General features: G+C 36.3%; 2 protein-coding genes across 5 annotated transcripts; both read left to right on the top strand.

Moving 5' to 3' along the window:
• The first annotated feature begins 1,104 nt into the window (after nt 1–1,104).
• Nucleotides 1,105–2,789, top strand: LOC103342029 (Adenine nucleotide alpha hydrolases-like superfamily protein). 2 transcript variants are annotated; one of them, XM_008245588.2, is made up of 3 exons: nt 1,105–1,707; nt 1,807–1,895; nt 2,363–2,789. In XM_008245588.2, the coding sequence occupies exons 1-3, from the start codon at nt 1,383–1,385 to the stop codon at nt 2,663–2,665; spliced, it is 717 nt and encodes a 238-aa protein (XP_008243810.1). In that variant the 5' UTR covers nt 1,105–1,382; the 3' UTR covers nt 2,666–2,789. The 2 variants fall into 2 exon arrangements, with proteins under 2 accessions (XP_008243810.1, XP_008243809.1); XM_008245587.2 differs by having other exon boundaries at nt 1,804–1,895.
• A 1,547-nt stretch (nt 2,790–4,336) lies between these two features.
• On the top strand, nt 4,337–10,969 carry LOC103342028 (nucleolar-like protein). Of its 3 annotated transcripts, none has more exons than XM_008245586.3 (15): nt 4,337–4,791; nt 4,877–5,011; nt 5,253–5,409; nt 6,023–6,105; nt 6,407–6,466; nt 6,590–6,739; nt 7,086–7,214; nt 7,739–8,428; nt 8,645–8,837; nt 8,940–9,133; nt 9,275–9,379; nt 9,506–9,645; nt 9,932–10,210; nt 10,314–10,598; nt 10,721–10,969. In XM_008245586.3, the coding sequence occupies exons 1-14, from the start codon at nt 4,474–4,476 to the stop codon at nt 10,576–10,578; spliced, it is 2,898 nt and encodes a 965-aa protein (XP_008243808.2). In that variant the 5' UTR covers nt 4,337–4,473; the 3' UTR covers nt 10,579–10,598; nt 10,721–10,969. The 3 variants fall into 3 exon arrangements, 2 of the variants coding, with proteins under 2 accessions (XP_008243808.2, XP_088902577.1); XM_089046451.1 differs by having other exon boundaries at nt 10,314–10,620; nt 10,721–10,856; XR_016124273.1 differs by lacking the exon at nt 10,721–10,969 and having other exon boundaries at nt 10,045–10,210; nt 10,314–10,466.
• Nucleotides 10,970–16,055: the final 5,086 nt, after the last annotated feature.

Genomic DNA, 16,055 nt, shown 5'->3' with positions numbered 1-16,055 from the left:
CAAATCCAATTGTAATCCATTACATTAAAATTTGTTAAAATCTCAATTGAATACATACACCCTCTTAAAGTTTGTAGTATAAGGGCTAAAACCGCTTCTTCACAATGAAAAATGCTTATAAAATTGTTTGGCAAAAAATCTTATGAATCGTGAAAAGAAATTTTAAAAGCACTTTCAAGCGCTTTTCTAAAAAGCACTTGAATATCTAATAAAAATATAAATGTACTTATAATAAAAGCGCTTCTAACTAAACAATATCAAACGGTCTCTTAATTCATGAAGGAAAAAAGTCAACCTTCATCACTTAACTTGCCAGACTGCAAAAACATAAAAACATGATAAGACATGCATAAGAAACTTCTTTTTCTTTAACAAAAAATTCCACTGTTTTGCTTTCAAAGATTGGAAGTCAAATTGGAGGTTGGCACGTCCCCTCTCGGTGTTAAAGTTGTCCATCAAAGCATAGCATCCGAATTAATGAAAGACTTTACCACTTCGTTTCATGTGTCAACCCCAATGTTCATCATGAGTCACAGTTTTAGGCTAAGCTATACCAACCCTAAGAAATCTCATTGTATTTCTGACATTTTATGCTAAAGTATGAATTGCAGTTGAGCTTTATCTTCAATCATTCATGATTGGGTTTGTGTGTAAAATTTGATTACTTTCAGAATGATTGTTTTGGTTGCGTTGGAGCCACGCTACTTGTTTATGAAAATAGACAACAGAAGTTCTGCATAATTAATTAAAGCCTTTAATTTATAAAGTTCTAATTTGCTCTTACATTAATAATTGATCTTCTAAGAGGATGCCAGCACAATTAGGGATTAAATAAATATAATCTCACCTAACAGAGTAAGCGTCCCTTGAGCTGCAATTCAACTGGTGTCACACACTGATCTTATATTATAAAACTTTTATCTGAATTATTGAGTAAATAAATTCTTATTTGTTGCTTTGAAAAAAATTTAATTAGTAAATTGATTATATGACTATAAGATGCCAGGTTGCCCAGAAGTGAACAGCTGCAGGGTCTAAAATCTAAAAGGAATTTGCATGGCCCTACAGCTTCATGATAAGCACGTTCAGAAATAGCACCCCACAAGGGAAAAATAAAAGAAACAAAGAGCTAGCATGATTACACGGCAAAAATAAAGAAAAAGAATAAAGCAAAGCAGAAAATCCATGGCCCCCAGACCAACATCTAGAAATTTGTTCAGCTTCAGCCACAGCCACAGGCAAGCCAACCCTAGTCTCTCTCTCTCTCTCTCTCTCTCTGTCTCTCTCTCTCTGCCTCGCCTTCTTCTGCCCTGCTCTTTATAACATTTATTGCCTAGGTGTCTCAAAACTCAGCTGAGTTTAATCTCATATCAGACGAAAAAATGGGGAAAATAGGCACCAAGTTGCCAGGTTTCTGCCTAAACAGAATTAGGCCACATGTTAGAGTTCGTTCTCCAACTATACAGTCCAAGGCAGATGCTGCCTCAGATGTCACCAAAAACAATGCTGATAAAAAAGCTGAGAATTCTGGCAATGTTGGGGAAGAAAAAGCTGGTGGTAATGGAGCTATAGCTAGGAAAATCATGATTGTGGTTGATTCTAGCCTTGAAGCTAAAGGAGCTCTGCAATGGGCTCTCTCTCACACTGTTCAGAGCCAGGACAAACTTGTCCTGCTTCATGTAACCAAACCTTCAAGTTCAAAACAAGGTTTGGAGATTTTTTATTTTTGGTTTTTGTTCCTACAATTTGATTTTCTGACGTTGAGGAAACAGAGTATTTTAATGGATTAATCACTTGTTACAGCAGCTGGTGAGGAGCCCAGCAAGGATGTAGCTCCAAGGGCTTATCAACTTGTTCACTCTTTGAGGAACATGTGTCAGTTGAAGAGACCAGAGGTGGGTATTTTACAGTTTGATCACATCATTAATTGGCCATTCCAAACTTAATCACTATTAGCAAAGCTTTAATTAACTAGAGGCTAATAGAAATTTCTTCTGGGCAATTGCATGTGTGTTTGTTGCATCACAGAATTAGAACAGAGGAAAATACCAACTTACTTCTTTTAGTGTTTCTGTAGACAGAGGTTCATGTTTATACTTCCCTTCTTACCCTAGTTGGCATATAGCATTTTTTTATCATGTGGTAGCACAGTGGAGAAAATTCCCAGTTTAGTCTTGTGTATTGATGAGATACTTCAGAAATAGAAAAAAGAGCAGCTAATTAGTAAGATCATGCCCCACAGCCCACAGTAAGACATGACCAAGCTTTTAAATTCAGAAATAGCCCTTCAATTTAAGGGTCAAGCTCCTAAAATCAGGGGTATAAATATCATTATCAATAAATCATACTCCTAATATCACAGGTACAAATTGAGGTTGCAGTGGTGGTCGAAGGTAACAAGGAGAAAGGTCCAACTATACTGGAAGAGGCCAGAAAACAAGAGGTGGCACTGCTTGTTCTGGGGCAGAAAAAGAGGTCTACGACATGGCGTTTGCTGATGATGTGGGCAGGCAACCGGGTGGGCGGCGGTGGCGGCGGCAGCGTTGTGGAGTACTGTATACAAAACGCCAGTTGCATGGCAGTTGCTGTGAGGAGGAAAAGCAAGAAAGTTGGAGGCTATTTGATTACCACAAAGCGCCAGAAAGATTTCTGGCTCTTGGCTTAATTAACTAAAATGTGTTATATATATGATAGTCTAGTCTTACTACATGAAAAAATTATGATTGGTTTTCTTGGCATCTGTTTGTAAATTAAAGGTGGTTATGAATGAAAAAGTGTTGCTGTGATCATTATTTAGGCCATTGGCCTATTATGTGTTTGGAGAGACAATGGGGTCCCTTGGCTCCTTTATCTCCAGGTCTTGCTACACTGTTACTTCAGTATGTGAAGGCCTAGCCTAGGAAAAAAACTTACTCATAATGGGGATAGTACTGTTTTGCTATCTCTAGCCAATAACACAATGACACGTGAAAAAGTTATCCTATCTCACATCACATTATGCCAAATTACCAGAGCATCTTTGGGACAGATTCCCTTGGTTAGGACATGGTGGGGGACATGTTAGCCTACCTGACCCTGTCCTTGTTGTCACATTTGAGCAAAGTGGTAAGTTTGGTTGCTAATAATGGAAATCGAAGTGTTGTTGAGGTAACTACTTATATGAGATGGAAATCAAATTCTTTTAATCAGATTTGAAAATCTTGGAAGGCTTTTCACCCCAGCTAAAGCCACAAAAGACTTACTGTTATAGAGAGCGCGAGGGGTTTGTAGCCCAAGGTTAAGAGTTACCCTAGCATATGAGGTCTTGTTTTCGAATCCCCCTCTTCTAATATCACTTGTATATAAAATAAAAAAACATAATATATAGCTGGGTTCATGAATGACTCATTATTATAGTATGTGCAAACTGGAAAAGATCATGTTTGGAAGGACAGAAAGCATTGTTGCCCTTCTGCTAAAGTCTGAATGGGGCGGCCATGCTTGGAATCGGAAGGAAACAACACAATGTAGCTAGGCCCCTGTTTTCTGATTTAAAGAAAAGCACTCATTTTCAATCCCAGGCCTGAAATCCATGCTGCAGCCTGCAGGTCAGTTCTATCTATGTCTTGGGGCCTTCATCTGCTGCGCCTTCCCAAAGCTTTGTCAGATGGAAAGATAGAATTTCTATCTTTGCATCTGCATATCCAAAAGATGAACACAACCTAATGATTCTAATTGTCCTATAAAACAAAAGAGAAACATAGTGACACTTATGTTTAAAGCAAATTAAAAATCCTTTATGTTTAGTTTTTTAAATTATTTATAACCTTTATTATTAGTATTAGTCCTCCAAAAAACTCCATACATCAAAAGATATATGTTTGGTTGTAAGATCATGTAATGCATGACTAAATCATTAAAATTGGGGGATTTGAATGTGAAATCACCTTACCTTCTAACGTTGAAAAGAGAAATACCACTAGATTAAAAGTTAGTTGATGCACGGCTTAGAGCTAATTAAATAGTGAATATAATATGGTTTTACACCAAAAGAGTAAGTTGGTTATGGTTGAACTGGTTTAACTAATAGTGAAACAAGTTGTTTTTCTAATATGAAATATTGAGATCTAATCTTTGGTTCACCAAAGTCTTAGCATAGCTTGTTTTCAGCTCTATGGATCTGTCTCATAGTTAAATAAAAAAAAGATTACTGTTTTTTTTCCCACCAACACCAAGTTACTGTAGGTGGTAATTTGCTAACTACGGTAAGTTTAATGTTTTTTTTTTCCTTTGAAAGAAAGCTTAACAAAAGCCTGTATTAGTGAGCTTGGTTGGGGCTCAAACGAGTCAAGCCATACCCGACTGGAATCCGACCCGCCCGTCTCCAACCAACGAGCTCAACTTCCCGCAAAACCCTAAACCCTTCCTTCTCCGAATCCATTGATAGACATAGACCCTTCAGCACCAGCTTATATCTGCCCCCATCAAGTCCCAATGGCGAAACACAAGGATAAGAAGAACATGAAATCAGGGCCAAACGCCGTCGCCATGAAGCACCAGGCCCCAAAACCCAACCCCTTCGCGGCCAAAGCACCTAACCCTAGCAGAGCGGACACCAAGAACAATAAGGAGACGACGACGACGAAGAAGAAGAATAAGTTGGGCCCAAGCTCCATAGCCATGAAGCTCCAAGCTCCAAAACCCAACCCTTTCGAGACCATTTGGTCCCGAAGGAAATTCGACATTCTCGGAAAGAAACGCAAAGGCGAAGAGCGCCGTATTGGCCTCTCTCGCTCTCGCGCCATTGAAAAGGCACTGACTTCTTCACTCCCTTCGTAATTCCATTCAAATTTCAAAATTTTATTTCATTTATTTATTTAATTTTTTGTGTGCGCAGAGGAAGAACACGCTGTTGAAAGAGTATGAGCAGAGTAATAAGTCTTCGGTCTTTGTCGATAAGCGAATTGGAGAGCATAATGATGAGCTCGACGAGTTCGATAAGGCCATTCGGCGTTCCCAGCGCGAGCGTCTGGTAAGTCCATTTTCCAAATGACTTTATGAAACTGAATATTTCTTTGTTCAAAAGCTTACCTCATAGACGTGTACATTCTAGCATATGATATCTAATTTCATTTACTTTCCTCCAGCTTTCTACGCAATTGTAACTCGACTTCAAAACTGTATTCAGTTTAAGTCATTGGTATTTTATGATTAATCTCTTCAATTTCTCATTACGCTCTTTATTCGTTTCTCTCTTCCTTTTTCTTGAATAGTCAAAGCAGAACAAGAAAAGCAAGTATAACTTATCAGATGGAGAAGAAGAGGACTATGAATTCCAAAGTCTTGGTGCATTATCTGAAAGGGATGATTTTGAGGATGATATGCTTCCTGATGACGATGAAGATGGAGCCGGAACTGCTAAAACTAAGAGTATGTATGGAGATACTGCGATATGTGTTGTTTGTTTATTCAGCCGGGTTTAGTTTTCATTTGTGCAGGTTAGATTCATAGTGCATCATTCAGGGTCCAGAGACCAATTCAAATTTGGTTGTTGAAATGTCGATGATTTTTAACTGTAATAATTGGATAGAAGTACACGTGGGTGATGGTTGAGCTGTACAATTCTGGCTTCTGGTTAATATCTTTTTTCTGGAATAGGCTTTATTGTTATTGTACAAGTATTGGAAGGGTCTCTTGCTCATATCCAGTAAAGGAAAATAATAATACATAAATTGATAACTGATTTTTTTTTTTCGTGCAAAAATTGATAACTGATTTTTGATGTAAACCAAAATGTTTCGAGTGCTTTTACATTTTTGTTTGGGCAACATGTGTACAGTGCTCTTCAACTGTACATCTCCGTAAATGTTATTGCTTGGGAGTAGGCCATAGTAATACTACTCTTAGTGAAGGTTGCCATTTCCGTTCTGTAGTTGCTTTTCATGTTTGGTTCTGTTGGACCATTGAAACTGCTTAGAATTTGGTTATTTATTCTTTAGGACTATGCTAATGGTGTTAATGGTGCCTGCCTTGTTTTCTGCAGAAAGGTTAGCCACACTAGATCAATTTGAGTCCCATGATAAGCAGAATCTACAGGACGATGGTCCAATGGAAGGAGAGGAAAATGTGAGGTCTTTTTTACTATCTGAGTTTCTGTGCATTATATTCAAGTTCAAGATTGTATAATTGTCTTTGCTAGATTTCAGGATTTTAAATGACATTTCCTGACTGCCTCATTTACCATATTTTTTCTCTTTCAAACTCCCCCCAACCTCTTTATATGTGATTTCCTTTGTCCAAATTTTCTTATAGGAATTAATTCTTTCTTCTATATGATGTCGCCAATAGCCTGTCAATCTTTTTCAATCTGCAATTTGGGAACGGGATTCAAGTGATCCTAATTTGTTTTATTGTTTTCATTATACAGAGACATAAAAGCAAGAAGGAAGTAATGAAGGAGCTTATGGCAAAAAGCAAGTATCACAGGGTGAGATTTTAATTCTTTATGGCATTCAAATTGATTTATGATAATGGCTACATTTTTTTCTCCTTTTTTTTCTCTCCTTTAGTTATGATTTCCATTCTTCATTATCTTTTGGTCTATTCCCAGGCAGAAAGAGCAAAACATAAGGAAGAACTAGAAGATTTTGGGCAAGAATTGGACAAAATCTTTACATCCATGGCGCAGTCTAAGCTTTTAGAATTGGCTGAACCAGACAAGAGTGTTCCAAATGAGAAGAAGGATGAGCTTTCTGGACAGGTATGACATTTTTGATGTAGGTCCTTTCTTGGTCCTGACACTTCCCCCTCAGCAATAGTGATGCTATTGGTTTCTACTTCTTAAAAGTTATGAAGTGTTTTTTTAATTGTTCTTTAATTTATTAAGTCTTTAATTCCTTGATATTTTCAATTAGCATGTTATGTTCTCTGATTTGCGTAGTATTGCTTCCAATTTTGCAGTGTTTTTATTTATTCATTTTTATGTTATCCTTTTGTTTACTTGTGTGTTTTCTTTATGGATGTATTATATGAAGCTGTAGCTCTTTATGTTCTGCTTACATAAATTTGAGTATTCGCAACTTAATCTAGTTTGCTGTATTTGGCAGGAAGTAGCTCGCTCTTACTTCAAAGCTTTGGGAACATTAGCATTGGAACGCCGTGGTCAGCCCTCAGATAGGACAAAGACACCTGAAGAGATAGCACAAGAGGAGAGAGAGCAGCTTGAGCATTTGGAGGTATCTCATATAGTTATGACTTATGAGTGTGCTTGCATTCACTCATGTTCATGCCTGCTTTATGTTGGGGGTTCATTCTATTGGTGTCAATATCATCTGAAAATTAAGAAGTAATGTAACTCTTTTAATATAGCTACATGGTACAAAAAGTAGGTTGACTCATCCAACAGTAAGTTTCTTCCCTCATGTACCATGTAATAGTTGAAAATTTTCAAGTTATTTGTAATTTAGCAGTCCATATTAGTATATAGTAGTAGGATGTTGGTCAGTACAATATGCATGCTTATGCCCACTAAGATGTGTCATTCATGTTTTATTCAGTTATATGGTAACTGGTGTCATCTTTAATGTAATTTGATTAATTTATCATGTACACCTCGATTCTGGTGGCACAGTGGCATGATATTTTTAGGATCTAGCAATGCTTTAGAGTTGACGTTTTAGGCTTTCCATTTCCTGTTGTGTCTCAATTGTACTTTTTATTATGAAGTTGAATGCTCACTAGAATTTGCATCACAATTCAGGAGGAAAGACAGAAGAGGATGCTTGCCACCGATGACTATAGTGATGATCAAAATGAAGATGATGAGATTCCGTCTAGCCAGAGGCCAAGAGCTATATCTGGGGATGATCTTGGTGATTCCTTCTCGCTTGATGAAGAGCCTAGAATTAAAAAGGGTTGGGTTGATGAGATTCTTGAAAAAAAAGATGCTAGTGATTCTGAGAGTGAAGAAGGCGGTTCTTCTGAGGATTCAGAAAGTCCTGAGGATGGCAGTGATGAAGAATCTGATGAAGATGATAATGAAGGTGAAAAGAATCTATTGATGAAGGACTGGGAACAGAGCGATGATGATAATATTGGAACAGATTTGGATGAGGAGGAAGAAGAAGAAGAAGAAGATGATGATGATGAGTCTGAAGGACATGAAAATGATGATGATGTTAATGAAAAAGAGATGGAGCCAAGAGAGCTTAAAAGGTTGAAAAAAAATGATGCTGCTGATGCTAGTAAAAAACAGGGCAAGGTATCTCAGGATGGTAAACGACCTTCTACTCAATCAGACCTCCCATACCTAATCGAAGCTCCAAAAAGCTTGGAAGAGTTAAGTGCATTGGTGGATAATCTTTCTAATTCCGACATTGTCGTGATAATCAATCGAATCCGGAAAAGCAATGCAATCAAGCTTGCAGCAGAAAATCGGAAGAAAATGCAAGTATGAAACTTTTGGCTGCTTTTACATTTTGTAAATGAGTATTGCCTGCATTATGTTAAATGTGCATCAATTCAGGTTCCTGCATTTCCAATTCGTGATTCAATAGTTTGACTTGGATTTAACTTTCGTAAGCAAAAATTCAAGTGAATGAAGATATACATATTCTGTTTTCATTGTATACGCCAAGTACTCATTGCTGTTTCTGTCATTTTCCAGGTATTTTATGGTGTTCTTCTGCAGTATTTTGCCATCTTAGCAAATCAAAAGCCGTTGAATATAGAGTTATTAAATTTTCTGGTTAAGCCATTGATTGAGATGAGCATGGAGACTCCGTACTTTGCTGCAATTTGTGCTCGTCAGAGAATTTTACGGGCTCGAACTGAATTTTGTGCGACTGTTAAAAACCCAGGTAATTCATAATGGAGTCAATAGTTTTGTTTCTCTGGAATCACAGCTAAAGCTTGCTCTTGCTAAGGTGCTAATTCATTGTCCAATTGTTTTGTTTCTACAGAAAACAGTTGTTGGCCTTCTTCAAAGACATTATTTCTTCTGAGGCTTTGGTCCCTGATATTTTCATGCTCTGATTTTCGTCATGTGGTCATGACTCCAGCAACAGTGTTAATGTGTGAATATCTGGTGCGATCTCCTATTGTGTCTGGACGTGATGCTGCAGTTGGTTCTTTCTTATGCTCTATGCTTCTCTGTGTATGTATATTTATGATTTCCTTTTTCTTTGTTAGACGCATTTTTTCAATAGATTTTCATAACAGAGATTTACATAGAATTGTATTTCAGTCCAACAGTTTCAGTTCCACCTTTTTTTCATTTGATTATTTTATTATGTAGATCACCAAACAATCTAGGAAGTTCTGCCCTGAAGCAGTCATGTTTCTCCGAACATTGCTGATGGCAGCTAAAGACAGAAAGCCGGCGACAAATCAAGATTCTCAGGTATGACTGTTCCTTGTAATGTAATTCTTGACCATAGAAAGAACCGTATGTTTTTATTGTCATGAGAAGGCAATTAGTTTACAGTTGCATGATGAAGTAACCATGCTCTTTTTATTTTTCTGGCAGTTTTATGAGCTTATGGAATTAAAAGCACTCAGTCCCCTTTTATGTATACGTGAATGCGTAGATCAGATTGATCCTCTGAATTTTCTTACGTTAATGGACCTGCCAGAGGACGACTCATTTTTTAGCTCTAATAATTTCAGGTTAGTTGTTTGTTACAGTACTTTTTGATACATTGTGGAAGTGTCCATGGGATGCATTATATTTTAGACCTGAGATTGTATATCAATTGTTGTATATCATCATAACTGTAAAGTTTGCATATGCTCTTTTAGCCAACTATTTGGTCTTGGAACTAGGTGGGGTAAACTTGATTTCATATTGCCAAAAATTTATATACACAGAAAGTACTGCTTTTTCTCATATGTCCTCAGAGTCTATTTTTCAAGTTAGTTACAATTTTTTTAAAGTTGAACTTTGAATTTTCAGGGCTAGTGTGCTGTTGACTGTAATTGAAACTCTACGTGGATTTGTCAGTATCTACGAAGCATTCAGTTCTTTTCCTGAATTTTTTTTGCCCATTTCAATATTGTTGGTTGAAGTGGCGGAACAGGATAATATGCCACAAGTATTAACAGACAAATTTCAAGATGTTGCTCAACTTATTAAGACAAAAGCAGATGAACATCACATTCTGCGGCAACCACTTCAGATGCGGAAGCAAAAGCCAGTGGCTATCAAAATGCTTAATCCGAAATTTGAGGAGAAGTAATATATCTTAACCCCCCCGACCCCAATTGCCTTAATATTATTTTTGTTGGGCAGTGATACTTTGAATTGCGTAAACACTGAATGATATGTTGTTTTGCAGCTTTGTTAAGGGCATAGACTATGATCCAGATCGTGAACGAGCTGAGAGAAGAAAGTTGAAGAAAGTTCTAAAACAAGAAGCTAAAGGGGCTATCCGTGAACTGCGTAAAGATAATTCTTTCTTATATGAGGTGAAGGCGAGGGAGAAGGTGCTGATGGAAGAAGAAAAAGCTGAGAAATATGGAAAAGTAAGACTTTTCCTTCAAGAGCAAGAACATGCTATGAAATCTGGGCAATTGGGAAAAGGCAGGAAGAGAAGGAGATGAGCTTGAGACTCTCCTTGAAGGTTAAGTTTATAATAAATAAAGGCAATAATAGCAGCATTCTGATTCTGTTCTTTTTTTTTCTTACTTCCAATTTGTAGTTTTGTATAGTGCTTGGGAAACTCTCTCACACTCCCTCATGCAGGTATGTTCCCGTAGATCAGAAGCTGATCTTGTATTGTGGATGTTATAGAAGACAAAAGAGGTGGTAGAAAATGTGCTGCGCTGCCTTACACATATTCCAGATGAAGCCAATTATTTGGCGCAAATTTTGTGCAACATTAATTTATTTATAGATGTGTTCATCCTGAAATATTGCATTAAATTTTTGTTGTAACGAATCGGTTGCTGGATGATTGAAAATTTATTTAAAATCTTCTTGTGTTTATAAACATTTTGATTCTCAGAAATCTAAAGCAGTAACAGAATACGACGTGATTTATCCATGGCGGTGATTTGTACTCAGCTTTCAGAGTTTGTAATTGTAACTACGTTCAGAGAGGTAAAAAGTAGAAACAATTAAAACAAGGAGGCAGAAAGGATTAACATATTAAATAGATAGGGAAATGCATAATATTAGAAATAGATAGATTTTTAAACTGCAACAACAGTTGATTATTCATATGTAGGTAGCCTCAATCAGCTTCAAGTGCAATATCCTCTCCCACTAGCTGGCCCCATCTACTTGCGCAGGTCTCTGAAATAAGCAGAAGGGTTTCGCTCAAAAACATCCCTGAAGATTCTGCTGTCTCTGCCGGGAGCTTTCATCGTCCTCCTCTGCCCTGAACCTGAAAAAAGTCCAGACAAACCAAAACCCAGCAGAGCCAGTCCTGCCACAGCAAGAGTTGCAATCACAAGGTTGGACACGTCAACCTCATGATTACACAAGTCAACAGCATTCTCATCTCTCCCCTTGTTCCTAGAGCTAGAGCTTCCCCTGGTTTGGTTCGCTCCCATTTTTGCAACTCAAAGTCGTAGCTGGTTTTGAAACTTCTGGTTTGAGCGGCTATGGCTAGTGGCTAATGGCTATGTTTATATAGAGAGGGAGCGTTCATTGATTTGTTCATGGGAATTTAAAGAGTCCCGTGAGAATTAATACAAGCATTGGAAGTGCCAGAATATTGATTGCTTTGTTCATTAAACTCGACCTTTCCAATTTCCAATTACCGCGAGGCGACAAGAGTGGTGCATTGGATTACGGGCGTGGAAATTGAACGGCATGCATGGTTTGTCGTTTGTTCATCAACGACATAAGAGAATGCTAGCAACATTCTCCTTACTCATCGCTTTTAGATTTTTTTTCCTTCTCTTAATGACATGTCATTTCTTTGGAGTCTGCTAAACAAACTTTAAAATTAACTAATATTTTAATGGCTTAATTGCATAAACGCCTTAAAACTTTGGTCAAATCTCATTTTGCCCCTTCAAACTTAAAATGACTAACTTTCATCCATTGACCTAGGTTTGATGACTCACTTTACTCCCTGCCATCAACTCCATCTAAAACTCTGTTAACTTTAATGACGTGGCATGAGTGTTTTTGTAATTCTATACCCTGGCCACATCAATGGCGACGAGCATGAAGTAAGGGAAAGAGTTCCGGGAGATGAGGAGCGTACCGTCGAGGTCGGCGGCGATCGACCCGTACAACACCGTTTCGCTCACGTTGCGGGACTTGATCGACGGGAGGGTCTTGATTCAGTTCATTCTCTTTGAGGATTTTTGTGCGTTTCTTAATTTCAAAAGACAAAAACCAAAATACAGTGTTGGAGTTTGGGGTAGAGTAGAGATGGGTTTGGGTCTTTCAGTTCTCCAATTAATGAAATCCATTTTTGTAACCATTTCAATTTTTACTGCAACTTACATGAAGAATATAGAAATGCATTAAACAATAAATAAACAAACAGTGCCTAATTGATTGATTAACAAGTTGCTTGTCTTGCATTGTTGAATTTGGTGAATACCAAGTTGGATCTCAGATTGCATTGGTGAATACCAAGGTGGCGACGGCTCTGCTGGTCTTAGGATATGGCTATGGAATTAGGAGAAAGTTAGTGAGATGGTGTGTTTTGAGGGGTTAGCTTTATTCCGATACAGAAACAGAGGGGGAGAGAGAAGGATGGAGAGAGTTGGAGAGAAGGAGAGGTCGGGATGGGGATGCGACGGCTGGGGATGAGCTCAGGGAAGGCTGCAATAGGGGTGGGGGTGTACGCTGCTCTGGATTTGTTTGTTTTTTAATTTTATTTTGTTTATATGTAGTTTTTTATGTTTTTGGTTTTATTTTTAATTATTATAATATTTAATTATGTTTTTATCCATGTGAAAATCAGCTCCACTTGCCACGTCTCCCATTTAATTGGTAAGTAATGATCTATATGAAATTACAAAAATACCTTTGCCACGTTATCAAAATTTACAGAGTTTTGGATAGAGTTGACGGCAGGGGGCAAAATGCATCACCAAACCTCAGTTAAGGGATGAAAGTAAGTCATTTTAAGTTTTATGAGCGGGATTTGACAAAAATTTCAGGTGGCATTAGTGTAATTAAGCCTATTTTAATTAAAATATAAAATTAACTAAATACACCATATTGAACTACCAAAAATACTCATAGTACACCCTAATACTTGTAGCATTATTTTATAGTTGATTTTCAGCTTGATTTTTTTAATAGTGTTTATAAATCTTTGACTTTTCATATGGATTTATGCTTCTACTAAAACTGTTGACATTTTTTTTGCAATTCCAAGTTCTTGCAATTACCACCGCTTTCGTTAATAGTAATTTTTTATGCATGTTTCAGTTATATACTACTATGCTACTGTGAAATTTATTTGTTCTCAACTTTCCCAACCTCTCTAGATGGACTATTCATAGTTATTATCTTTGTTGGTGATCCTATTAATGTTGCTTTTATTTTGATATATGCTACATAAAATTGGAATAATATCTCTGCAATGTACTAATAAGATGCCAATTCATTTGTGTCCTTCCAAAACTATTTTCTAATGGCTTGTTCTAAGCCCCACATTGAGGTGGACGTGTGCACGAATAACAAGACTTTTTCCCCCAAAGCTAGTGCTCTAAGGTGTACTTTTGGTATCCACTATGAACATAGAAAGAGAGAGACAAAAGGATCGATTTTGAGAAATATTAATCTTTTTATTGTTTGCTAGTAATGAGTTAAGATTCTCCTACCTCGAAGCGGTGGCTTTGTTTTGCTGGCCAAAGTCTACGGCCAGAAATCAACTTCAGCCTCTTTCTTTCACTGTCCCTGGCTGCACTCGCGGATCACAAAGATAGGAACCAAGTAATCTCTTCATTAGGGTTGGATATGGTTAGTAGGGTGTACTTATTACAATTATATTTGTTTCACAATTCCATATATCATTTTTGGTCATTTTATATTAGGGTAAATCAGTATTTCAATATATACTTTTGTAGTAGAGTATACTCAGTTAATTTTAGGGTTCGTTTAGCAGCACTCTTTCTTTTCACTTAAAACAATGTCATTAATTACATTAAAAATATTAATTATATTTTCATATATGCCCTTGATAAAAACTAAAGCATTTATACAAGTTGTTGGCTCTCTTTGGAGTATACATTTCTCCCCTCATTTTCACTCTTAATTCTCAAGTAAAATTAAAAACAAATAAAAACAAAAATAAAATGAAAATCAAACTAGCCAGCAACAATTTCCAACTCTCACAGCCACGCATCTTACTCAACTTGACGGCAACCCTACCTCCTCACCGCCAGTGAGGTCGAAAACCCATGGTCCAAACTAATCTAATTCCACCAAGTCAACATAATTTTTTTAAAATAAGAAAACTTGCATATTGAAGACCTCATCAAGATGATAAATGGAAAATTAAAGTATGATAATTTTTATTGGGATATTTGGGGTTTTGATTTGGAATGAATTGAAGGTGTCATGTCAGATTAGATATGGGTTTGCTGCTTATGGATTGAAGGCCCGCCTTCTCTCATCTCATGGTTCACCATGCCGCCAACTCGCAAGGGGAGTTGATATTACATGTTGAGAGAGAGAGAGAGAGAGAGAGAGAGAGAGTTGACATTTGGCTGGTGGTGAGGAAAGGGAGGTTGCCATCGGGTTTGGGTGGATGGGAGGGGTTGGGTCTGCTTGCTGGATTGTTTGTTTTTCATTTTATTTTTTGTTTATGTTTATGTTTTTAATTTCGACTTGACAATGTCAAGTGTCAATACTAGGGGTGTAAATTGGATTGGAAAATTCGATTCCGACCAATTCCGGTCCAAAAATTTCCAAAAAAGTATGATTCCGATACATTCAATATCCGAAAGTGCCAAAATCGGAAATTTCCAATAAAATTTGGATTGAAATTAGAATCTATTTGTAAAAATTCTGAAATTCCGAACCTAATATTTCTAAAGTTCTCCGAACCCATTCCGATCCAATTTTTTCTATTTTTTCTGTAAAATTCCAAAATTATAATAATATTGTATGATTTATAATTTTAATTGCATTATTTTTAGTTTATAAGTTCTCTATGTTTCATTTCTTATTTGTTATATTTAAGTACCCACATACAAATATTCATATATATATATATATGTGTGTATACACTAAACATGGGAGTATATATTACTTTAAGATAATGTATGCGTCTACATAAAACACACATACATGTATACATAAGAAGTATACACTATATAAACTAAAGGTTTATTATAAATACATATATGTGCGTATGTATAGGAGTATATATTACTTAAGATGATGTATTTTTTGCTAATATAAGTTGTTTTGAATATAACAAAAGTGCATATGTATGGTTATTATATCCAAACATACTATATAACCAAAATGCTTATGTGTGTTTATTACTTATGAATCATGATATGAGTATATAACTTTAAGACTATATATTTTTAACGAATATGCTTGTTCGAATATACCAAAAATAAATATAGGAAGTATAATTTGTATTCTATGTATGTGTGTATTTTTTGAACTTTTAAACTATATTCATTTAAACATTCAATTATATAAAATCAATTTTATACATCAAACACCACATATAAAATAAGTATATTCAATGGGGCTTGACAATTGCAGTTTTTCAATTGTCTAGAGCAAGACTAACACTTTTTTAAGAATGAACAAATATACATATCAAAAACTATTTTCCATTAATTTTTTATTAACAAATACCACGTGAAATACTTTCATTTTGTTTTTGGATGAATGCATGTATCTTTTTTTGTTACAATATATGTGTATACATAAAACATTTCCCAAGTTATATTTATATAAACCAAGATTAAACATACATTTAATTATATGAGAAGTAAAAATAAAAATAGTATCTCTCTCTCTCTCTCTTTTTCCTTCTTCTTTTTCCTCTCACTGTCTGTCTCCATCTCTCCCTCTGTCTTTTTTTTCCCCCTTCTTATTTTTCCTCTCTGTCTCTTTTTTTCCCCTTCTTCTTCTTCTT

This window comes from Prunus mume, linkage group LG2 (genome assembly GCF_029339155.1).
Source record: "Prunus mume cultivar Tortuosa linkage group LG2, ASM2933915v1, whole genome shotgun sequence".
Lineage (NCBI taxonomy): Eukaryota > Viridiplantae > Streptophyta > Magnoliopsida > Rosales > Rosaceae > Prunus > Prunus mume.
Note: the sequence above shows the minus strand (reverse complement) of the source record. Positions and strands in the feature narration are given on the sequence as shown.